We start from the raw sequence: 27,072 nt of genomic DNA, 5'->3' as shown, positions 1-27,072 counted from the left end.
ATTATTATTGTACAAGGTGTTATAAAGGTTAGTGGTAGTCCAAGTCGTCAAACCAACATACGCCACAATGTTTAATACGATTTAAATGCTACTTAGCTTAGAATGTAATGTAATAATCAATATCTTCTCCAATGTCTAACGCAAAGTAAATGCTGATTAATTTAGAATTCAATTCAATATTCCATTGATAGCGTTATGTAGTCTAAAGAAAGCTATGATAAATTGAAACGAATTTTATTAAACGATACGTAAAAGAAATGTAAAACAAGAATTTTAGGAAAACTAAAAATGGATCAAAAGATTGCAATCTCGGCCAATAATTAGTTTTTGAATCAGGGACCACAAAATTTTTGAACGGCCCGTAAATCGAGTTTTCATGTTTTCTACGGAATAAGCACATCATACTAACGAGGAAGGTCCATAAACCGTGAGAGTTGAATTTTGATGAAAATTTGTGACAAGATTCAGTTCGAGTTGCTAAGTAACGTAGTAATAGTCTCTCGATGCGCAAATACTTCGTTGAACTGCTACACCGACGCCATCTTGAAATCCTGTAGGCAATGTCCAAGAATACCCTTTTGGTACAAAAATGAAAAAGCATTTGATAGATCTGACTTCAGTATTGTAAATCAAGGTAGATCATCTACATGTGGGAGTACTTCCAGTGCATGATCGCCATCTTGGAAGGTGCCATATTGAATCGCGGTCAAATATGATAAATGGTAAGGGGGTCATGTGGGGTATCAAATAGCACTGGAATTTACTCCTAAATCCATTTCCGGAACCAAAGTTTACATATCTGTTTTCACTTCAGAGTTAAGAGCTCTCTCGCTCACAGGAACATATAAAACCTGTGCAAGTAAAATTTGTGTAATGAAATGCAGTTGTGCGAGCACTTGCAGGATTTTAACTAATGCAGTAGTAGGCACTTGATCTACAATAGCCACTATACCAATCAGATCTTGAGACTAGTGAGAGAAATCGTTAATTAAATTGAAATTCCTGTAGTGAAAAATGGAATAGCAGCACTGTAACAAATTATACCTATTTCAAAGTGTGCTATATATGAGTCTATGTGTGTTGCGATTATGCATAGCATTTAAATGCTGTAATATAAGTTAGGTGCAACGGCACATATGACTTTACAAGAATATTTCTTGAAGTTACTAGAAAATTAATAGAAAAATTATTAGTAAAATAATATAAACTGATGCACATAAGCAAATATTAACCTACCAACCTTTTGCTCTTCAGTTGTGATGATGGAGATCCAAAACGAAGTGATTAGCACACAGTATCGTGGAGAAGTACAAACAATTAACAAATGCACTTACGTCACAATCTTCATGACCACAGACACTATTTTCTACTAGTCTCCAGAGCTGGATTTAGGTTTGATGCGGCCCTAAGTTACTGAAGATAATGGGGGCCCTTTATGTGTCCAGATGAACGTTGGACCCTATATATAGAAATGAAGAAACCAGTGATATTTTACGAAGCAGACTAGCAGAAGGGGCCCCATTACTTACATCATAGGGCCCTACACAAACGAAGCACTGTTGCTATATGTAGATGTTATTTTATTTATTGTTTTTCTTATATTTTGAAAATGTACATTCAATTTTTTCCGTGAACTTTTTGGGCCACCAAAAGTATCGGGCCCTAAGCTGTAGCTTGTTTAGCTTATACGTAAATCCGGCACTGCTCCAAAACATTTGTAAATGAACCAACTATTGCTCCTGTGTCGTACCCACATTTCTGCCATGCATATGCAAGCATGTCCTTTAGGACTGGCGCACAAAATTGATTATATACAACAGAATACATCTTTATTATGAAAATTCTGCCATATAACTTGTACACCGAACAAGCGAACACCTGCTACAATTATTTATCACAGTTATTTATCACAGTTTTGATATGAAAACTAGTCTTGCCCTTATTATAAACAAGTGTTTTATCGTTGACGGTGGAAGGTTGCAGATATTTAATATTGAAGGAAAAGGCAAGGAAGAGGCTTATTTTATGGATTGCAATTTGCTATTGAATCTTGTAATAATCTTTCTTATCATCTATTCTTATAGTGCGTACGGTAAGAGAACGTCTCTGACAGCTCGCAGTGACATTGCCACTACTCGCGTGTCAAGGTTTTTTTCGGTGCAACTGTAGTGGCAATTTAATTAATGGTATAAGACAGAGTGATCGTGGTTGGTAACACTGGTATCAAAGTAGGGGCTGCAATGTCCCACAGCATGTGGTAAGAAACGTCAGAGACCATCTCTTGTTGGCCGTGCTATAGTAGGTGTGTATGCATTCTCTTATCACTAATAGCAGAGCAGACACAAGAAAAGTGAATTCTAAGTTTCCAAGTGTATGTATCTTTTTCTAAGAACTGTGAACTGATAATTTAAATCCCCTTAATTGTTGAATGCGTCAGCAATAAATCGATTGTATTTAGACAAACTGGCAATAAATGCATTAAAGTATTTTAACTTCGTAATATGCACGGTAAATTATAGGTTGTCAAGTATAAGTATTGGAAAAGAACGCAATATTCTGCAACAATGATGGTCTTTGCCTAAGGTTTCAAGATTGAAGAAGAAAACTTAAGACACTATAACAGACCACGTAAAATTGCCTAAAATAGATTTTTGGTTTGATTCAGTCCAACGCCCCAAACTTATGCCTGCTACGCTAAAGGAGACGTGCACCTACTGATTATAGTGGAATCCGAACCATTTTGGTCGTTCAACTAATATTCACCAGTTTATATCATTTTTCTAATATATATCCAAACAACCCCTTTGGTATTCTCTGCTCGTCAGTAAGGCATATGTTTCATCGACGAGCAGTCTATTCCGTGGCACTTTGAAATAGGTATAACTTGTAGCATGCTGCTATTCCATTTTTCACTGCAGGAATTTCAATTTAATTAACGATTTCTCTCACTAGTCTCAAGATCTGATTGGTATAGTGGCTATTGTAGATCAAGTGCCTACTACTGCATTAGTTAAAATCCTGCAAGTGCTCGCACAACTGCATTTCATTACACAAATTTTACTTGCACAGGTTTTATATGTTCCTGTGAGCGAGAGAGCTCTTAACTCTGAAATGAAAACAGATATGTAAACTTTGGTTCCGGAAATGGATTTAGGAGTAAATTCCAGTGCTATTTGATACCCCACATGACCCCCTTACCATTTATCATATTTGACCGCGATTCAATATGGCGCCTTCCAAGATGGCGATCATGCACTGGAAGTACTCCCACATGTAGATGATCTACCTTGGTTTACAATACTGAAGTCAGATCTATCAAAAGCTTTTTCATTTTTGTGCCAAAAGGGTATTCTTGGACATTGCCTATTGGATTTCAAGATGGCGTCGGTGTAGCAGTTCAACGAAGCATTTGCGCATCGAGTGACTATTACTACGTTACTTAGCAACTCGAACTGAATCTTGTCACAAATTTTCATCAAAATTCAACTCTCACGGTTTATGGACCTTCCTCTAAGTTAACTGATAGTTTGAGTTTCGCTTCACTATATGTAGTTCTCCACATATAAGGCCTACAAGAAAATTTTTGTTTAAATATATTGGATCTTTTGGGCCAATTGGATCAGGGGCCATAAAAGATTTGAACGGTCCCTAAATCAAGTTTTCGTATTTTCTATGGAATAAACACGTCATACTGTGTTAAGTGATAGTTTGGGTTAGGCCGCACTGTATGTAGGTCTCCAGATATAAGGCCTAGAAGAGTTTTCTAAATTGAAATATATTGAATCTATTGATCCAAACAGATAAAGAAAGAACTCCGATAAATAGCATGGATACAATTTTGTCTATGACAAATCTTACACAAGCTTAAATCAATTTTGCAATCTCGCTCATAAAACGTTGAGTTTTTGCCACTAAAATAATAAATAAGCCTATAAGTTAATGATGGTATAATTATAATAGCGTATCCCAAATTATCCTTTTTAAATACAAAGACAGTATTATGTTTGTATTCTTTATTACTACTTGTTTCGATAAGTACTGTAATTTGTATCTTGTAATAGTGAAGAAAGCAGTTTATGCACCACATTAAATTTATTTCGTTTTATAAATAAAATAAAATTTTATGATTCTAGAAATTCGTTAAAAACTTCTGCATACAAGGAATTAGAGGGAAAAATCTCCAATAAATATTTATGTTTCGAATTGGAATTGTGTTATTATTTTAAAGAAACTTAAAAACAAGGTTTGACCTTGTAGATACAACCTCTTGCTTTGGCTGAGAATGCGGAGAGAAATGTTGGACATATATTACATATCATATCTTGTTGTTGTTGATGATGTTGACGAACCATTATCGTTTAATGGACGCAAACCGTAGTATGGAATTTTTTCAATCGTGTCAAGAATTGCACACCAGGAACATGGTACACATGAAAAAAGATCCGAACTGGGACAGTAGTGGTGTGTATCATCGCTTGCTGATGTCATTTTATCATATGCTGTGTATGGTTCATATTGCATTGGCTGTCTACAACAGGTAGCACCTCTGTGAGGTGATGGCCACTTATAGTTCCAAGAAGACATCAGAGATGGATTATAAAACCTATCTTCTTCAATAGACTTAATTTTCTGAAATTGTGTACGCGTTTCATTGTTTATTAGATTTCTTTGGTATATGCTTCTCCTTGTTGAAGTTTCCCTACCACAAACTGTAGAATAACTTTTAAATCTTTGCACATTTGAATGCAGACCATTTCGTTTTAGCTTCTGGTGAGTATATGGATGTGATCTACCTGGCTTGGTTAACAGTAATTTCAAATTGGTGTTGGCTGGACACAATTTAGATCGAACAGCTGGACATGGGTTCACATATGTGGTTGCTGGACAATAGCAAGGAACCATGTCAACACGATCGTCATCGTAAAATAAGTGTTTATTTTGATCTATGGGAGAGCTCCAATAACTATTATCATCACATACGACACATGTGTTTCTTCTAATGTCAGAGCATATATGACGTTGGTCATGAGATGAATGTCTTATTTTATTGCCTGAATAAGCTTCATGTACAGAACATAATCGTGTACGTATCCTGTAATCTGACAAAGGACTTCGTTCAGCACATAAACATATATTTCGTCTTTCGCGTTCAATAGCAGGACAGCTTCTCGTTCCTCCAGTGCAGTAGCACTCTATGTTCGACATCCTTTCTCTGCTATCGTCCATTTCACGCTCTACACTTACACCACCTCTAAAACCCATTGATGGTGGAGGACCCATGTCAAACCCTCTAGCTGTTGGGCTTTTTTTACTTGTAGAAAGATTTCGACGGCCACCGATACTCTTTGAACGGTGGCGACTCATTCCATCCGTAGAAGGTGATCCTTTTGATTGGCGTCCTGCTTCTTGTTTTAAATGTGTTCCTCTCGTACCCTTTGAAGGGTGACGAGCATCTTCTATACTGGACAATCTCCCTGATGTGCTTTTGCCTGGTTGTTTTGTACGTGTTGTAGTTTTTCCTTGTCTTGCCGAGTCTCCAACTTCGGTTCCAGAACGAGTCGAGCTTTTATTAGCTCCTTGTCCAGATCGTTGTGCACCAGAGGACTTATATCTCACATCTTTATCACTTGCTGCAAAACCTCTACCTTTTTGTACCCCGGACTGACTGACTTTGTTTCGAGGACCCGCAGATTTCGAACCTTCATTTATTGAGGATTTCGCACGTTTTAGTGGCTGTTGTGCATTTTGCTGTGTGAAACTTGACTTTCGACTTTTGTGTCTTATATCTCCAGATGCTGTTACATCTGAAGGTCTTTTGCCTGTGTCTAATATTTTAGAAGGTCTGGTGCCTGAAGCTCTTGTACCTGATTTCTTTTCAATTGAATGAGATCCTTCCCTGCCAGTAAAAGGCGAACGTTTAGATCCTGCTCCATCTGAATCGCCAACCTGTGATTTCTTTCTAGTTGAAGAGAATCCTCCATCCGCACCAGATCTTTCTTTCTTTAATTTATTTGACTGCTTTTCCCCAACAGCAGACGAACGTTTAGGTCCTGTTCCACCTGAATCGCCAACTTGTGATTTTTTTCTAGTTGAGGAGGATTCTTCTCCATCAACAGCAGGTGTTCCTTTCCTTAGCTTATTTGATTCAGTTTTACGATCAGCAGACGACTGTTTTGCTCCAGTTTGACCTAGTTCAGCTTTTGATTTTCTTCCATATGATCTGTCTCCTTCAGTAACAGATGAAATTTTCTTTGTCTCATCTATAGGCAATTTACCTCCAGAAACAGATGCCTTTCCATCAGCCTTACCGGAATCACCACCTTTACCTTGAATACTAGCAGATTCTTTTGTCCTACTTGCAAAACCTATTTCCCTTTCAATAGCAGATTTTGCTTTACTACTGTCCCCTATTCCAGATATCGATGTTGTCCCTTGAGGACGTGAATCAGTTCCTTTCGCTACTGAACTTTCTGAAAATTTATTAGATTTAACTTTAAGTGATGTCGATTGATTCAGTTGCTCACCAGAAAGAGGTTGTTTGGAAGTTTTGTCGCCCGAATGTAAAATTTCTGTTCCTATCTTACCAGAATATAATCCTTCTGTTTCTTTACCAGGGAGGAGCTTATTTTCCAGATCGCCACTGAATGGATATTTACCTTGTTTGGTCGGTGATATTGAGCCATCACCTAATTCTGCATCACGGCCACTGAATGGATATTTACCTTGTTTGGTCGGTGATATTGAGCCATCACCTAATTCTGCATCACGGCCACTTTTTAACGTTAAACCTTCATGAAGCCTGTTTCCTAGTACTGGTTCCCTTATTAGGTTGCCACTTGAATCATATATATGGGAACCTTTTTCTTGGTACTCGAGACCTGAACTATCAAGTCTATCAAGCGAAATCCTTTTTTTAGCCGGACATGTTTTACCTTCAACTACTGGACATTCTAAACCAAGTTCACCCGGACATATATCAGGACGCTGTGTACAGACAGTTTTTCTCCTTCCATCCTTTCCAAGTTCTTTGCCCTCTACTCGTATACATTTTTCAAGTTTAAAGGCACAAGTAGCAGGACAATTAATATGTCTTTTAATCAGTTGGTCATCAGCTTCTGGACGATATCTGCTTTTGTGACTTGACTTTGGTGCTACAGTTTGCACTCCAAGATGTCTACCTTGTTTAAACGGACACATTTCTCCTCGTTTAGTTGGACATATAGACTTATCTTCAAAACTATGTAGTTCAGTCTCTAGATGAGATGACGTTCGATCATTAGAATTCTGTTTGGCATTGTCGTTTACTGAATATTTGCTTTGTTGAAACAGGCAAGTTCCTTTTTGACCAGCAGGACATACAACATTCTTTTGAACGCGTTGTTCACTCTCTATACGGGTTTGATGTCCATAATTTGTCTCTGAACGATCTGTTTTTGAATGTTCGCTTAATTTAAATGGACACTTTTCACCTCGAGTAGCAGGGCATACAGATCTTGCAGATTCTTCATTGGTTATTCCTGATGCAGTTTGAGTTTGATCAACAGAGAACATTGAACACGAAGTCAAACTATCACTCTGTGTAATGGCACTTGAATATGATCTTGATGACATCGTAACAGCGGAATATTTATCTCCTAAGTCACTATACAAAGGCTTCTGCATACTTCTTGGACACTGTTTTCCCTCAGTAGCTGGACATTTCTCACTGCTAGTAGCTGGACATACACTAACATTCTGTGTGCATATGAAGCTTTCATTTGCGTTTTTGTCCCTATCAGCCGATGCATGTATGTCACTATCTTTAAGAGACATCTTTTCCTCATTAGATGGACATACCGGTAAATTGTTTGCAAGCAAGCTCCCTAGTTGGTACAGTGGTCCTTCGCTTCGAGATGTCTTGTCAAGTGGAAACAAACTACCTGCAGCAAATGAGGGGTTTGACATATCATTACTTGAACCGAATATATTAGAAACATACATTTTTTGTCCGTATGTATCTATTGTTCTAGAACACGAAAGGTCATATTCCACTCGACTTGGGCAACTTCTACCTGAAACAGTTGGACACACTTTCTTCTCGAGAGATGAATAGTGATTATTTTCGTAACTTTTATTTTGAGAATAAGCATCAATTAAAGGACATCTTCTGCTTTTCTTAGCAGGGCAATCTCGTCCTCTGTTCTCCGGACGTAGCTTTTCAATCTTCAATGGCTGCTGTTGATATCCACTTGAAGTCAAAGAATACACTTCGTAATTGGTAATCGAACGTTCCAATGGAGTTGTACGCTTTTCAACTCGTTCATGTAAATCTTTCAGCAAGTTATCTGCATAGGAAACATTTACATTTGACGGTAATTCTTGCTTTCCTATAATTGAGTTCCTAAACTTCCCACACATTGAAGTACTTGGTATATTATTTTTTGAGCAGGCACATTCACTTAATCTTCTTTCTGACGTTGTATTTAAACTACTCGGAAACGAGAATGCAGATTGAAATTGTGAATCAGAGGTACATGAGGAAAATCTAGTATTTGTCTCCAGTTTTCTTGCTATATCGCCCATCCGCCATGATTCACTGCCATTGAAGGAGTAACTGCTTCCTGAGAGCTCACTTCTATCCGTAATAAAGTCTATTTGGACTATTTTCGGATTTATCAACGAAAGATGCTGCTTTCGATCCTTAACGGACATTTGTGGGTTTCCAGCTGAATCAAATGCATCTGGAAAATTATAAGGTATATTTTCATCGCATGGTATCATTAAAGAAGCACTATTTGCGGGACCCTCAGTAGATTGTGATAATAGTGTAGCAGTATTCTCACTATTTGGTAGTGTTTTACACTGGCATTCGGACAAGGCTTCATTTTGGGATGATCTCCCTCCTACTTCATCTGCTCTACGGTTTTTAAACATTCCATTTATGTCCAATTGACTAGAATCAGTGCTTGTTTTCTTCTTCTTCTTCGATGTGATTAAAGATTTAGAGTTTCGCCCTCTTGTTGATATGGCACGTTTGGAAGACTGTGCATTTCTACTTCTTTTTCTATATTTCATGGTACGTAGCATTTCCTTAATTGTAAGACGTTCGTAAAATATTTGAATAGCACATGCGTTGACCGAAAGTTGATTACGAACAATTAATAGATATATCCTCGCAGAATAAAGGATCTTCCTCCATATCTTCGAAATTTTGACATGGTTGTTTCGGCGAAGTTTTCTGCGAGAAACTGGATACAGGTAATAAATTCTAATTTGCAAATAAGTTTCCACTTTTTAATAACAACATATTTACTCTCAAAGGGAACAATGTCATATTTATGGCACGCATTTTATATTAACGAAAAGAGTATACATACTGACTTCTTCAATTCGATTGTAAAATTATCCTATTATTGCCATCTTGAACGTCTTTTTTCCATGGTACGATAATCAAAACTGAAAGAAAAAATTCAATAATTTGTATAATAATAATAGTAATATTTTCGGAGCTGCAGCGGTGTAAGTCACATTTCTTTGACTTTCAGTAATTAATGCAAAAGGTATTGTAGTATATTCGGTAAAGCTGTTATTTTTATCACTACAAATTTCACTGCCATTTGTTGGGAGCTGCTTGAAGCCCTGACTTGTGTTTTCTGTTAACAGATTGACCTATCTAGATTTGTTTTTCTGTCTCTAAGTCCTTCTTTTTGGAAAAGAGGCTTACATCACTGCAACTTACGTCTAATTTTAACAGATTTTCTTATTTAGATCTGGTTTCTGTGTTTGTCTTCCTTTTTGAAAAAGTTACTTACACCACTATCTCTTATATCTTCTGTTAGCAGATTTACATAAGTAGATCTGGTTTCTGTGTCTAAGTCTTCCTTTTTGAAAGTTACACCACTGTCTCTTACGTCTTCTATTAACAGATTGACTTATCCTCTAGATCAGGTTTCTGTTTAAGTCTTCCTCTTTGAAAAAGTGACTTACACCGTTGTAACTCAACTCATCCATATACTATATCTATTATCATAAATAAAGACAATGTTTCATAAGTACGTTAACTGTATGTGTTAATTACAAACAATTAATGAAATTAACTACATGTCGCAGTTATGATACGGAGCCTGCTAGCGAGAACAAACCTGACGTATTTTGTTATGTACGTGGCTGCTATACACACTTCCCCGCCAAAGACGGAATATAACATCATTTGTTAGGCGTGCCTAAAGAACATATTTTCAAGTTTCCCTTTTTGACCAAGAAAGAAAGTGGTCTCCTCATATTGTGTGTCATAATTCCGAGGAAATGTTAGATGATAGTCGAAAGGAAAGCGAAAGGACATGCCTTTCGGCGTTCCCATGGTCTGGCGAGAACCGAAAGACCATCTAGGTGACTGTCATTTTTGCCTGGTCAATACGAAGGGCATTGGCAACAGAAAACGACATTCTATTTTGTATCCGAATATTTCCTCAGCAATTCGACCGATTTCTCACTCGCATGAACTCCCGGTTCCAGTTATTAATGGTTTCGGCACTTCCGAAATGAAGAAAGTGGAAGGGTGATAAGGCACGGAGGGTCGCACGGCTTGTGATAAAGTTTGTGAAGAAACAGCTATGGCATCCAAAGACTCATCCGACACTGAACAGTCATTTCTACCTCAGCAGTTCATCCAGTCTGAACCGAATGACACTGCGCGATTTGGGTCTCTCCAAGGAAGCTGATGACCCATTAGCTTGCAGACTACGAGAAAAAGAATCTGTTGCATCATTCAGCACGAGCGTCATATTTCCGAAAGCGAGAAAAGGGTTTTGTAGAATGCTTTTCAGAAAACAACTTTGTTTACTGCAATGATATCCCAGGTCTTCTAACTGAATTAAGCGTTTGCTCTTGTAGTCCAACTGAATGGAGGTTATTTATTGACAGTTCGAAGCGCAATCTCAAGTGTGTTCTTTCTCACAACGGCAATGCTTACGGGTCGGTTCTAATTGGTCATTCAGTGCGTTTGCGAAAACAGATGTGACGGATTACTCAAGTACGAGGAGTATACTTTGATCATTTGTATTGATCTCAAAATTATCAACTTTCTGCTTAGACAACAAACATATCCGTGCTGTCTATGTATATGGGACAGTCAAGCTCGAGAGCAGCACTGAACACACAAAAAAATGGTCTATCCGTGACATTCTGAAAGTAGGAATGATAAATACTATGAATGAACCAATTGTCAGAAGAGATACAATTATTTCCCCCCATTCCCCATAGGGCTTGGCTTGATGAAACAGTCTGTGAAGGCACTAAATACTGACAGTGACTGCTTTCAGTATCTAATTTCTAAATTTCCTTCCTTGTCTTACGAGAAGATCAAAGCAGGCGTGTTCGATGGACCTCAAATTCGTGTTTTGCGTGATGAGGAATTTTCTAGGATGAACTACAAGGAGGAAGCAGCATGGCTGTCATAAACAAAAATTCCTAGGCAGAAGTCGGATAACTATAAGGTCTGGATAAGAGAATGTTATCTGCCTTTCACGATCTTGGGTGCAACATGAGTGTAAAGATTTATTTTCTATACAGTCAGCTTGAACAGTTCCCTGAGAACCTTGGGGGTTCTAGCGATGAACAAGGAAAGCGTTTCCATCAAGACATGAAAACGATGGAAGAGCGTTATCAAAGGCGATGAAACAAAAATATGTTGGCAGATTACTGCTGGAGTGACCTGTGGTTCCCCATAAGCGCAAGTTTTTGCCTGAATAGAAAGTGTTTGAACTTTCCATGATTTCATGAGTTTTTGTATTACTGTGTCCTTTGTCTAGATAAATATGTTATTATCAGGAAAAAGGCCTTAAATATATTTCTATATTAGATGCAGTGGCGAAGCGTAATCCCACAAGTAGATTAGGCCCGACAAACTAATAACACAAGTAGCATTTAATGTATTATAAAATGTTTAAAATTACAGCCAGAATTCTATTTTCCTTATTGAGTTAAACAAAAAAAAAAAGTACCAAATCTATTTATTTTAAAGAATATTCTTAGCTATACTTCTAACACTGTTTAGAGTTGAATTTATGTGCAGGTATACATAGTACTTTTTGTTCTTGTTATTTAAATTAACAAGAAAGAATGAATATATAAGCAAAAATAGACGGAAAATAATCCATCATTATAATAGAATATTCCCATTTAGCACCACTACAAATATTTTGAAGTGCAGTTCACAGAACCAGCCACAGAACTATGGCGGTCATAAATATGTTATGGGGGCTAGTCATTAAAATTCTCTTACAAATATCGAAATTGTGTGTGTGTGTGTGTTTTTTTGTATTAATAATAGCATTTTGTAATGAGGTTTGGAGGAGCCACGAAAAGTTTAGGGGGTCCATGCCCCCTAGCCTCCCTCTGGTTGAGGGTCTGTGCAGTTCATACTTTCTTCTGTCTGGGATTTGCAGGGGGAATGAGGGAAATTTCCTCCTCAGTTGCTGTTTTCATTTCCTGCATATTTGAAAATGGAGGGAGAGGAAAAAAAGAGTACATGCTTACAATTAGCTGTCAAATTTATTGGATAAGCGTTTGTTACTTTATCACTTTAAAGTAACTACAACACTGCATTTAATTAATGCATCACATGATAAAGACTTTATTAGAAATGTTAATGATCAGAAGGTACTTTGAGTCAAAGCAAGATATTTAATATTGTATTCTATGGAGTGCCATATTTAAGGGGGTGACTCCCGGACTTAAGCACTCACCGAAATCTTATCGCAACCTTTTATTGCTTTTTATATATTACAGAGTTTTCACATTTCTGGAATAAAGTTAGCAAAGTTCCTCCCGAAACAAGCAAAGTACCCCGAAACGAAATCGTAAATACCTCACTGATTCTATGAAATGGAAAATTCAATTAAAATTACACACAAATATTATTATTTTATCTTGTACGGTAGCGTATGGTAAATTTATATATATCAGACTTATATTCTACAAGCTATTATGGTCCAGACCCCATGTAGGGGAAAAAACAGCTACTCTGAATAACTCCAGATAGTATATATCTAAATTAAATAAGTGATCACTAACAAAAATACATAATTCTACACCGAAATTCTTACTCTGTGCTAAGGAAATCATTTTATAACATACTGGCATTGAAAGATGCCTTCAACGCTAAAACTTAACTCCCAGAGGCGAGCCTTCGCACCTTCCCAAACAATGCGTGCAATTCCGAGCAATAATAGCTTCGCTCCCTGATCAGCATAGCAAATAAGCCTGTCTAGCGAGCTGGTGAGACTCAGAGGGAAGGGACTCCGAGTGTTTCTAACCTACTATTTTGTCACTAAAACAAACGAAATGTTGAAGTATTGACTTTATTTTATAAGAAACTAAAGATAAATAAAATATACGGTAGAAAACAGGGTAGGCCCGGCCTCAGAGCCTCATACTACGCTTCGCCACTGATTAGATGTAAGAGTGTAATTACTACATACAAATAATTTCGTATTGGAATATATATATAATCTGTAATGCATATTTATGAACTTTAAATTATCAATATTATCATTTTCTAATACATGTGTTCTTTATGTAGACCAATGTGCCATTCTCACGTAAACGCCTTAAGTTTACATTTTTATACTACTATATCGAGTTTGTACGTAATACCACTGAAATGTGGTATAGTTCCAATTTTTAACGTATATATGATATATATTTTTTTCTTCTTAATTTTGCAACGCTTAATATCATCTTTCTGTAATAGACGTGATTTGTATTCAGACATATAAGTTCATTTTTTCGTAAATACTTATATTCATATTCACAGGGTCCATATGTAATGCCCACAAACAAATGCATTTTATTTTGCATATTTCCTGTATATATTTTGCATAGAGACTATATTAGGCCTACCATATTTCTTAAAGTTCATTGTTTCACAATACGACAAGCTCCAATTGTAAAAATATAAATTCCATAAATTGACATGATAGTAAAAAAAACAAATACAAAACATCGAATTGCAAAAAACTTGAGCTTACACACAACACATCCAAATTAAAGTAAATGTGGTGTTGGTTTCAATGCAACAAAAACGTTGTTCTCCAGTGTAATGAATGAAATGATGGAATGAAGAAAGTGGGAGGACACGGGAGAAACCCACAAACGGTGTTTGTCTATTACAAATCCCACTTAGCTGGTGCTGGTATCGAACCTAGGAACCCATGCACCAGAGATGATCAACCTATTAAGTTAGTGACATGGGTACAAGTGAATACGTTCCCCACTATATATTTTGTTCAAAGCATACCGAGTGGATATGTAGCGATCGCGGCTACTTAAATAGTATACTTTAACCTTTTAGCATGAAATAAGTGCTACTTAGTTTAGAATTCAAGTTAATATTCCATATTTTAAGAATATAAATACAAATAAGTGATGCTTAGGTTAGATTCCAATTTATTAATTCGTACAGGGTGATTCAGGAGGAATTTCATATAATTTGTGAGGTGATTCTACATGTGAAAATAAACCAGAAAAGTCCTATGAACATGTGTCCGATTTTCGATCGTTACGGAACTGGTGCGGGTTGAAGACTCCACACATCCATGAATGATTATGAAGCCAAGTGTGAATATTACTTACCGAAACGCTGTGTAGGCGATGTGGTGGACAGAATAATGTGGGACAAATGACTGATCCATCCTACAAGAAGTGTTCAAAAAGTCCCCCACCAATCTCAACGCACGTTCAACGCGTTGGAGGGTGTGTGTTGTGTTGAACATTGAACATCATCTCAACGAGCTTTGATGCGGGCAACAGCATCGGCGATGCGAACGATAGGTTCTTCACGTGGATCCACTTCTGTAGTATATACATCCCCCTTTAACCAGCCCATAAAGAGAAGTCTAATAGGGTTAGATCGGGTGGTCTGGAAGGCCAGTTAGTGGGTCCGTCACGACCAACCCACCGTTAAAGAAATGTGTTATTCAGATACTGGGATACTTCCCTGCTACAGTAAGTCGGTGTAACACTCAAGTACGATACACAGACGGTCTCACAATTGCTCACAGATTCAATCTACGATTGCACACTAGGTACGCTTGCAGCTATTGCCTCGGTGCGAAGTCACAGTGCTGCTATCTGTTAGAGAACGCCAGACCTCTTGTAGGATGGATGAGTCATCTGTCCCACAATTATTCTGTCCATCGCACTGCCTACACAGCACTTCGGTAAGCAATATTCACACTTGTCTTCATAATCACTCATGGATGTCTGTAGTCTTCAAACCCGCTCCAGTTCCGTAACGATCGAAAATCGAACACATGTTTATAGGACTTTATCGGCTTATTTTCACATGTAGAATCACCTCACAAATTCTGTTACGTTCCTCCTCAATCACCCTGTGTATTGTTAGCCTGTTTAGCACGAAAATGTTTACTTACCTTAGAATTTAATTTCATATTTCGTATCTTCTAGCATATTTAATACGAAATAAATGCTACTTAGCTTAGAATTAAATATAAAATAATCCATATCTTTTCGGCAGTTTAGCACAAAGTAAGTGCTGATAAGCTTAGAATTCAATTTAATATTCCATATTTTTTTTAGCCTGTGCAGGACAAAATAACTGCAAGTTATTTTAGAAGTAAATTTAATATCTCATGGATATACTCTAAAGAAAGTTACATTAAATTCAAACAAATTATTATTACACAATTCGTAAAAGAAATGTAAAAACGCAAAGAAACGACACCGAAAAATACCGTGGACACAATTTTTGTGTACCAGAAATCTTACGCAAGCCTAAATCAATTTTGCAATCTCGCTTATAAAAGGCGAGTTTTTTGTCACTAAAAGCTGATGATACTATAGTATAGTGCATCGCAAATCATCCCTTTTAAATACAAAGAAAATATCATGTTTGTATTGTTTATTATGGCTTATTTTGGTAAGTAATTTGTATCTTGTAATAATGAAGAAAGCAGTTTATGCACCACATTAAATTTACCTCGTTTTGTAAATAAAACAAAATTTTATAATTCTAGAAATTCGTGAAAACTTATTGTCATACAAAGAATTAGAGAAAAAATATCCAATAAATATTTATGTTTCGAATTGGAATTCTGTTATTATTTTAAGGAAACTTAAAAACAAGGTTTGACCTTGTAGATACAGCCTCTTGCTTTGGCTGAGAATGCGGAGGGAAATGTTGGACATATATTACATATCATATCTTGTTGCTGTCGATGCTGATGATGATTCATTGTCATTTGATTGACATATAACGTCGCATGGAATTCTTTCAATCGTGTCAAGAATTGCACACCAGGAGAATGGTACGCATGAAGAAAGATCTGAACTGGGACAATAGTGATATGTATCATCGCTTGCTGATGTCATTTTATCATATGCTATGCACGGCCCATATTGGACAGGGCGTCTATAACTGGTACCAGCTCTTGGAGCTGATGCCCACTTATAGTTCCAAGAAGACATCAGAGATGGATTATAAAACCTATCTTCTTCAATAGACTTAATTTTCTGAAATTGTGTACGCGTTTCATTGTTTATTCGACTTCTCTGGTATATGCTTCTCGTTGTTGAAGCTTCACTGCCACAAACTGTAGAATAACTTTTAAATCTTTGCACATTTGAATGCAGCCTATTTCGTTTTAGCTTCTGATGAGTATATGGATGTGATCTACCTGGCTTTTTTAACAGTAATTTCAAATTGGTGTTGGCTGGACACAATTTAGATCGAACAGCTGGACATGGGTTCACATATGTGGCTGTTGGATAAAAGCAAGGAACCATGTCAACACGATCGTCATCGTGAAATAAGTATTTATTTTGATCTATGGGAGAGCTCCAATAACTATTATCATCACATACGACACATGTGTTTCTTCTAATGTCAGAGCATATATGACGTTGGTCATGAGATGAATGTCTTAATTCATTTTCTGAATACGCTTTATGTACAGAGGATAAGCGTGTACGTATCCTATAATCTGACAAAGGACTTCGTTCAGCACATAAACATATATTTCGTCTTTCGCGTTCGATAGCAGGACAGCTCCTCGTTCCTCCAGTGCAGTAGCACTCTATGTTCGACATCCTTTCCCTACTATCGTCCATTCCACGCTCTGCACTGACACCAACTGTGAAACTCATTGATGGTGGAGGACCCATGTCGTACCCTTTAGCTGTTGTGCTTTTTCTACCCATAGAAACATTTCGACCACCACCGATACTCTTCGAACGGTGGCGATGCACTTCGTCCGTAGAAGAAGGCATTCCTTTCGATAATCGTCCTGCATTATGTTTGGAATGTGTTCCCTTCGTATCCTTTGAAGGGTGACGAGCATCTTCCGTACTGGACAGTCTCCCTGAAGTCCTTTTACCTGGTTGTTTTGTACGTGTTGTAGTTTTTCCTTGTTTTGGCGAGTCTCCACCATTTTGCTGCGTGAAACTCGACTTCCGACTATTGTGGCTTATATCTCCAGATGCTGTTACATCTGAAGGTATTTTGCCTGTGTCTAATGTTTCAGAACGTCTTGTACTTGAAGCCGCTGTATGTGATTTCTTTCCAATTGGATGAGATGCTTCCGTGACAGTAACAAGCGAACGTTTAGATCCTACTCCATCTGAATCGCCAACCTGTGATTTCTTTCTAGTTGAAGAGGATTCTTTTCCATCCGCAGAAGGTGTTCCTTTATTTAACTTATTTGATTCAGTTTTCCGATCAGGAGACGACTGTCTTGTTCCAGTTTGACCGAGTTCTTCAGTTTTTGATTTCCTTCCATACGATTTGTCTCCTTTAGGAATAAGTGAACTTGTCTCCTTCTCATCTATAAGTAATTTTCCTTCAGAAGCAGATAGCTTTCCAGCAGTCTTGCCTTTAACTTGAATACCAGCAGATTGTTCTCTCCTACTTCCAAAACCTCTTTTAGTTTCTATAGCAGATTCTTCTTGAGTTCCGTCCCCTATTCGAGATACAGATGTTGTACCTTGATCACCAAATTTTGAATCACTACCACTTTGTAACGTTAAACCTTCATGAAGCCTGTTTCCTAATTCTGATCCCCGGTTAAGGTTGCCACTTGAATCATATATATTAGAACTTCCTTCTTGGTACTCGAGACCTGAACAATCAAGTCTATCACTCGAAATATTTTTTTTAGCCGGCAGTGTTTTACCTTCAACTATTGGACATTGTAAACTAAGTTCATCCGGACATATATCAGGATGTTGTGTACGGACAGTTTTCATCCTTCCATCCTTTCCAAGCTTTTTATCCTCAACTTGCATAGATCTTTCCCGATTAAAAGATTCAATACGGTTTTCAGTCGATTCGTCCTCAGCTCCTTGACCATATCCGCTTTTACTTGCTCTTCTCCTTTTCATCGGGCAGCAGGACAGCAGGAAAGCAGGATATACAATATTCTTTTGAATTCGTTGTTCAGTCTCAATACTGGTTTTATATTCATAATTTGTTTCTGATCTATCTGTTTTGGGATGTCCCCTTAGTTTAAATGGACACTTTTCGCCTCGAGTAGCAGGACATACAGATCTTGCAGATTCTTCATTGGTTATTCCTGATCCAGTTTGAGTTTGATCAACAGAGAACATTGAACACGAAGTCGAACTGTCACTCTGTGTAATGTCACTTGAATATGAACTTGATGACATCGTAACAGCGGAATATTCATCTGCTAAATCAGTATACAAAGGTTTCTGGATACATCTTGGACATTGTTTTCCCTCAGTAGCTGGACACTTCTCACTGTTAGTAGCTGGACATACACTAAGATTCTGTGTGCATATGAAGCTTTCATTTGTACTTTTCTCCCTATCAGTCAATGAATGTACCTCACTATCTTTGAGAAATATCTCTTCTTCATTAGGTGGACGTACAGGTAAATTGTTTGCAAGCAAGCTCCCAAGTTGGTATAGTGGTCTTTCGCTTCGAGATGTTTTCTCAACTGGTAACAAATTGCTTGCAGCAAATGATGGATTTGAAATATCATTACTTGAACTGAATATATTAGAAACATACATTTTTTGTCCGTATGTATCATGCGTTCTAGAACACGGAAGGTCATATTCTACTCGACTCGGGCAACTCCTACCTGAAACACTTGCACATACTTTCTTCTCGAGAGATGAATGGAGGTTATTTTGAGAATAAGCATCAATTACAGGGCATCTTCTGCCTTTCTTAGCAGGGCAATCTCGTCCTCTGTTCTCCGGACATAGCTCTTCAATCTTCAATGGCTGCTTTTGATATCCACTTGAAGTCAAAGAATACACTTCGTAATTGGTAATCGAACGTTCAAATGGAGTTGTACGCTTTTCAACTCGTTCATGTAAATCTTTCAGCAAGTTATCTGCATAGGAAACATTTACATTTGACGGTAATTCTTGCTTTCCTATACTTGAGTTCCAAAACTTGCCATACATTGAAGTACTTGGTATATTATTTTTTGAGCAGATACATTCACTTAATTTTTCCTCTGAAGTTGTTCTTAAACCACTCAGAAACGAGAGTAAAGATGGAAATGGCGAATCAGAAGTACATGAAGAAAATTTAGTATTTGCTTCCAGTTCCCTTGCTATATTGTCCATGCGCCATGATTGACTGCCATTGAAGGAGTAACTGCTTCCAGAGAGCTCACTTCTATCCGTAATAGACTCTATTTGGACTATTTTCGGATTTATGAACGAAAGATACTGCTTTCGATTCTTAATGGACATGTGTGAGCTTCCAGCTGAATCTGATGTATCTCGAAAATTATGAGATGTGTTTTCATAGTATGGAATATCAAGAGAACCACTATTTGCGGGGACCTCTGTAGATTGTGATAATAGTGTAGCAATATTCTTATTATTTGGTTGTGTTTTACACTGACATTCAGACAAGGTTATATTTTGAGATGAGCTTCCACCTGCTACATCTGCTCTACGTTTTCTAAACATTCCATTTATGTCAAATTGACTAGCATCAGTGCTTCCTTTCTTCTTCTTCTTTTTCTTCTTCTTCTTCGATGCGACTAAAGATTTAGTGTTGCGCTCTCTTGTTGATATGAGACCTTTGACAGCATGCAGCATTTTTTTTTAATTGTAAGAAGTTTGTAAAATATTTGAATAATATATGGATTGGCAGTAAGTTGATTACGAACACTTAATAGAAAAGTCCTCGCCAGATAAGGGATCTTCCTCCATATCTTCGAAATTTTGACATAAATGTTCCGGCAAAGTTCTCTGCGAGAAACTGGATACAAGTAATAAATTCTAATTTGAAAATAAGTTTCTACTTTTTCATAACAACATATTGACTCTCAAAGGAAATATGTAATATTTATGACACGCATTTTATATTAACGAAGAGAGTATACATACTGACTTGTTCAATTCGATTGTAAAATTATCCTATTATTGCTATCTTGAACATCTATTTTCCATGGGCAATATTCAAAACTGAAAGGAAAAGAAATGCAATAATTTGTATAATACTAATAGTAATATCTGCAAAGTTGCAGCGGTGTAAGTCACATTTTCCTCAATTTTCCACATATTAATGCAAAAGGTATTATAACAGTTATATTTATCACTACGATTTTCACTGCCATCTGTTGGAAGTTGAATGAAGCTTTAATTTACGTTTTCTGTTAACAAGGTATTGTAATAAATTCTGATTCTTGTGTCTAAGTCTTTCTTTTTGAAAAACTGACTTACACTATTGTGGCTTACGTCCTCTGTTAGAAGATTTACTTCTCTAGATTTCGTGTCTTCCTTAGCCTAAAACTGAATGATTTCATTTCATCTAGATCTGGTTTCTGTGCCTAAGGTTTCCTTTTTGAAAAAAAGTAACTTACACCACTTTCTCTTATATCTTCTGTTAACAGATTGACTTTTCTAGATCTTGTTTCTGTGTCTAAGGCTTCTTTTTTGGAAAAGTGACTTACACCACTGTAAGTTACGAATTATTTTAGCAAATTGTCTTATCATCTAGATCTGGTTTCTGTGTCTAAGTCTTCCTTTTTGAGAAAGTTACTTACAACACTGTCTCTCGTATCTTCGGTTAACAGATTGAACAATCAAAACATCTGGTTTCTGTGTTTAAGTCTTCCTTTTTGAGAAAGTGACTTACACCGCTCTAACTCAACCCGTCCATATATCCGTATATATTATTATAAATAAAGACAAGTTTTCGTGAGTGCGTTAACTGTATGTGTTAAGTACAAACGAAATTAATACTTCGCAGTTATGACACGACGGCTACTTGCGAGTAGAAATCTGTTTGCTTCAGCGCAATTTGCGGTTGTCATCAACAGGAAAGACATCAGATAACTACACAGTCGAGCAAGCGCCTAACGCATCAATGTAGAAATCCGACTAAGTGCAAGAATATAGAGGTTGTTCAGCTTACGTTTGGCGGATTTCGTTCCTTCCCCCTCCCGGGCAGAATGGACTCACCCGACCTGGCTCGTGGTGTCCTGCAGTGTTTTGCAAGGCTTCCTGGGAACGGAGTTGTTCTTCCGCGCGGACGACGATAACGCACAAAACAGGACCATTGTTGTGAGAGTTGTGTTAAATTTGTTTGCAAGTGTGTGAATTTCCGCTCTGTGACCAAAATGCCGCCCAAACTAAGCCGGTTTTGGGAAGGCTATGTTGCTCCTCTTTATGACACCCACTTTAGTGTTTCTGTCATTAGAAAACAGTGCAAGAAGAATGGTTGCAACATCAGTTTAAGTGGAATAAAAATGTTATTAAAAAGTACATGGGCAATGAAGCTCCACCATTTGGATCACTAACGAAGTTGCCTAGGAAGCCGGAATGCACCAAGGCCACCTCCACCATGCAGAGGAAACTTCGCAAAATGGCAAATCAAGAAAATCCGCCAACACAAAGGTGTATGACTAATCGTCTTGAACGTGTCTTTGGGGACTGTGAGCCGGACCTTAACCATCAACTCAAGCTGGAAAAAGTCATGAAAACTCGCGGCCATCTTCTCACGGATGCCCACCAAAAGGAACGAAAGTGTAACGCCCGGAGGCTTTACGAACGGCATCTGGCAAAACAAAGGTGGATGTACATCGTAACGCTCGATGAAGCATGGATTTCCCTTTCCGACTGCGACAAACCCGAGAGCCATAATGTACCGAGAGAAAGGCACCAAGAACTTCAAAAGGTGGGTCCATGTCTGTAAAGAATGCTTCCCAAAAGGTTTCATGGTCGTTACTGGCTACTGTTACCGAGGTAAACTGAATATTCGTAGGGTGGCGAAGAACTGCATAATAAATTCGCAGTATTTTCAGGAGCAGATCATGCGGCCGATCTACAAGCATGAGATTCCAACAATGTACGGAAATGACGCCAATCTGGTGCGCTTTCACATGAACAAGTCCTCATCACATACCTCACAATCGTCCCTCGCATTCTACAGAGAGATGGAGGGGGCAAGTGGTATACAGGTGACACCTTTCAATGAGGTACCCTGTTAAATCTCCAGATGCAAGTCCTATGGACTATTGTGGATTTGAATTGCTGAAGCGGGCTTTGGGAAAACGGCGTGTAACAGCTGTGGAAGGACTTTGGAAAGCTGTGCAAAGGGAATGGGACAAGATTCCCCTCCCAGTTCTTGAGAGAAGCCTATTACAGTGGAAATTACGCTGTCGGGCTATTGTTAGCAACCAAGGGAAACACATCGAGCACTTACGGACCTGGCGCCATGGATTCTTCTAAATTTTTAGGTAAGTCGAAAATGGCCAAATGTAGACTGAACAACCTCTGTAATTAACAATTTAGTAATGTATCATCTTTAAAGTTAACGCAATATAATACTTGATTAAAATGTAATTTGGAAATACTCGCAGTTTGAGAAATTAAATTTTATGTTTATCAAATAAAAATATAAATAAATAAGTAACGCAACAATCTTCTTCAGCTTTAGATGAGAAGACTATTGCCGGTAATTTACTGATTGTCCCAGCCAAACGTGCCTATGTATTTATTTCAATATAGAACAAACAGGAAATACTACAAAACTGCGATATCAGTATATTCACAGGTAGTGTCAGTCACTGTTGACTTAATCTGCGGATACATGCTGGTACCTGAAAGAAGCCATGTTTATTCTCATTATCATAGTTGCTTTTAGTTCATCAAAGTTAGAATTCCCAGAATGCTATACTATCGAAATCCATGGTCAAGAACAATACCCCCTTCTTCGGACGCAAGTCTTCATGTGCTATTGCTGACGGTATATCTCACTCAGAGCACACTCAAGATTTAGCACAAAACTTCCCTTGGGTGGATATACAAGCCCATTCTAATTTCATCATCGTCCGGTTTTCTGATGACAGCCGTAGATGACAGCAAGGAAAGAGATTGTTGCGGCATACATTTTTTTCCAGAATTTAATTTGATCTTATGTAAATTCATGTGGGAACCACTTGTAAAGTAATTTCTTAATCCACAAATCTTTTTTTTTTTTTTTTTGCATAAAATAGTTCTGTTTGAGAGTTCAGTTTCATAAGTAAATTCAAGTGCATTCCAAATTTTTGATTGACACAATTTCCCCTTATTTGGCGAATGTTTCAACCCTATCATGCTCAATATTATGAGAACATCCGCGACTTTATGCAACATTTATTCCGCCTTCGATGAACTTCTGAACGCGGTCACGAATCGTCTATAGCTTGTAAGAAAGCCACCCAATACTTTCCTCCCCTTGTCACTGGTACTTGCATCGTTTTGTTGCGAAACTACTATTTTATTCTAGTAAATTTCCTCGGGCTATCAGCCAGGTGAAAACATCAATATTTTTTTACCTGACTGGTAGTGGTAGACCGAGAATCTTTACTAGAATAACGTCACCAAGAAAGATTAAATTCTTTCCATAATTTTACTATCATTCGTTTGATCGATATTTGCTACAGAGTTCTGAAACCTTTGCCAGTTCATTTAGCGTCAACTTTAACTAATAACAAAACAATACGAAAGTAGGTGAGTACTGAATGCTCACACTAAGCTTAATTTTATATTGTATAGTTACTGTAATACCGCGGTAATACACATGTTTTACTCTGAAAATCAGATATTTCTTTGGTAAGAGTATAAAGTACAGGGTGCGGCACGTAAAACCGGCCCGTAAAGTGAACACATAAAATGAAATGTAATGTATTGAATATGATTAACTACAACACATAAATGAAATGTAATGTATTGAATATGACTACTCGCCTTCACAGCAGGTGCTGAAAGTGTCCTCCGCCCACTTCAACACACATGTGAGCACGATTGAGGAGATTCATATATACCCTTGTCAGTTCTTGTGTTGTAATGCTATTGGTGACATCCTGGATCCTGGTCTTGAGTTCTTCAATTGTGTGTGGACTTGTTTCGTATACTCTTCCCTTTAACAGTCCCCATAAGTAAAAGTCACACGTGGACAAGTCTGGTGACCGAGGAGGCCACAAGCCTTTGCTGATTGTCCTCTCTGGTGTAAACATCTCATGCACAAGGGACAATGATGCAGCTGATGTGTGGCATGTTGCACCGTCCTGCTGAAAGTAACATAACTGACGCTCCTCTTCGGTCAAGTATGTATAAAACTCCTCCAGGATTCCCATATACACGTCACTGTTCACTGTCGTCTCAAAGAATATGGGCCCAATAACGCGTGTGGCGGAAATGGCACACCAAACACCAATCTTCTCATCATGCAAGGGTACCTGGTGGATTGCGTGTGGATTTTCTGTCGACCAATACCGGTTGTTTTGGGAATTTACGTACCCAGACAGGTGGAACCACGCCTCGTCACTCATGATGAGCATTAGTGGATCCAAGAAACCACTGGCAACATTGCTCAACAGCCATGAACAGAAATGCACCCTCTTCTGCAGGTCAGGCTCCTTCAGTTCTTGCACAATACTTATCCGGTACGGTTTTAACTTCAGTCCCCTTAAAACACGTCTGCAACTTCTCTCACTCGCATGAACCTGTTGACTCAATCTCCTGGTTGATTTTCGAGGACTTCTTGTCATTATCTCCTCCACCTGCATCTTTAATTCAGGTGTGCAGACAGATGGTCGTCTGTTCCTGGGAGCATTTTGAACCGATCCTGTACGCCGCCATTTTTCAATCAATTCCTGAATGGTGCTTTTTGCTGGCACACAACGTCCTGGAAATTTCTCCCGAAACAAATTCTTTGTTTTCACAAAAGATCCAGTGAGAATGAACCCTTCAACAATGGCAACACGCTCGAGTATCGAATACTGCGTTATCACACACAGACACTCACCCGGCTTAACACAACGAGGCCTTTTTCTCAACTGGTTTCGACAAGTTTCACTGGCTGCGGCTGCACGTGACTGCTGCAGGTCACGTAAGTCGACCCGACCTCGACACGCCATCTCTTGGTAGGAAGGTAGATTATTTAAGTGTCGCCAAAAACACAATATACCAGAATATTACGACGGACCGGTTTTACGTGCCGCACCCTGTAGTATCTGACATTAACCCGTTTAGCACGGAACATCATCCTTTCAGGATTCAATTTTATTATCATCTGTCATTATTCATCGTGTACTTCAGGTTTGAAATGCAGAGTTGGAGGACGAAAAACTGAAGAATAAATATGTAAATAGGTAAATAACTAAATAAAACAAAGCAGTGTCTTGTATAATGCAAATTCAACATAAAGACGAACAAGACCAAAATATAACTTTTGAAATTCGCAAGAAAATAGATTAATAGAAAGTGAAGATCAAAATAGGAGATCATCTGGTGGAAGGGGTGTAGGAGTTCTGCTACTTACAGAGTACTCTAACGAACATTAACACGAGCAAACAAGATTTAAAATTCAGAATTGATTGTCGAAGAAAACATTTGAAGAGAAACAAAAGCTTCTAAATAGTAACATTGATGTGGAACTTAAGAAAGTATTTGCATGACACGTGGTGACATATGGATGTAAGACATGAACTCGAGAATTAGAGAATAAACGGAGAATACAGGCTTTGAAATGTGGCGCTACAGATGAATGTTGAAAATTTCTTAGGTAAATAAGTAGATAGTGGCTGGTAGACTACAAAGGGCTATCGTAAACTAAAATTATCATCTTCAATTAATAGACACAGAGTTCTTTAGTTTTATGTTCTTTCTTAAGACTTTTATAAGTAGTCTCCATGCAGAGTTACACACTTCTTGCACCGCTTTTTGGTCTGAGGATAGCCATCATTGCAGAACTGCAGAGTGCATGGAGAATCATTGTTCTATCTTCATTATGGCGTCATCTGTATTGTCAAAATGGCGACTCTGAAGTGAATTCTTCATTTGTAGAAACAGGAAGAAGTTGCTTAGTACCGGGTCAGGAGAATAGAGCGGATGCAGTCATATTTCAAACATACGTCTAGCAGCTTCCACAGACATTACTCGGGATGCATGAGAGGCTGTATTGTCCGCAAGGAGATGGATCTCCTTAGTGAACACACGGCGAAGTTTTTGGTTAACAGCATCTCGTAACGTCCTCACAACTGAGCAGAAGTATATTGCAGAGATAGTACCACCGTTCTGAAGATAGTCAATAAGTTATCAGACGGGAAAAAGTTATCCACACCTTGCGCTTCATATGAATGCCATACCTAACAGCTGATTCGAGATGCCACGCCGTGTTTGTCCTTAAGGAGGAGTCAGCAAACGTTTACCCAATGTGCTGACACCTTAGACATATGCAATTCTTTATGAATTAATTTTCTCACCCTTTCATAACTGAGCCCATTTTGCTGCATGATGTTATGAGTAATTGTTCGTTGTATTCAAGAATCGCTTTTCGATTCGCCTCACTATTGATGAAAGTACAGGTCTTGGCTCATCTGTAAGAGACACGTTACCTCTTTGGAAATTCCTCTTCCACTCACGACAATGTCATAGGAAGGGCAATCACAATCATATTTAAGCTTAATTCCATACGCGAAACATGTAATGCCTACATAGGTCAAGTTAAATTGTGAAGGTATTTGATTGCCCCCGCAAACTACTTCAATTGAATATTTAATTCTAAAGAATTTTGAAAACATTTAATCATTTTATTCT

The 27,072-nt window shown here is 37.9% G+C and overlaps 1 protein-coding gene across 2 annotated transcripts in view; it reads right to left on the bottom strand.

The window, feature by feature from the left end:
* Positions 1-4,036: 4,036 nt before the first annotated feature.
* LOC145684037 (uncharacterized) overlaps positions 4,037-27,072 on the bottom strand; it is a 44,649-nt gene continuing 21,613 nt past the window's right edge. Inside the window, exon 2 of one of the 2 annotated variants that reach the window (XM_081755865.1) lies at positions 4,037-9,435. In XM_081755865.1, coding sequence (XP_081611991.1) covers positions 4,309-9,066 — 4,758 coding nt within the window. In that variant the 5' untranslated portion in view covers positions 9,067-9,435 and the 3' untranslated portion in view covers positions 4,037-4,308. Of the gene's footprint in view, positions 9,436-15,618; positions 20,452-27,072 lie in introns of those variants that run through there. The other variant, XM_081755873.1, reaches the window with a different exon arrangement.

The sequence above is a fragment of the Thermobia domestica genome, chromosome 1, assembly GCF_964235325.1.
Source record: "Thermobia domestica chromosome 1, izTheDome1.hap1.1, whole genome shotgun sequence".
In the NCBI taxonomy this organism is placed as follows: domain Eukaryota; kingdom Metazoa; phylum Arthropoda; class Insecta; order Zygentoma; family Lepismatidae; genus Thermobia; species Thermobia domestica.
This window is presented reverse-complemented; position numbering and strand designations above follow the sequence as displayed.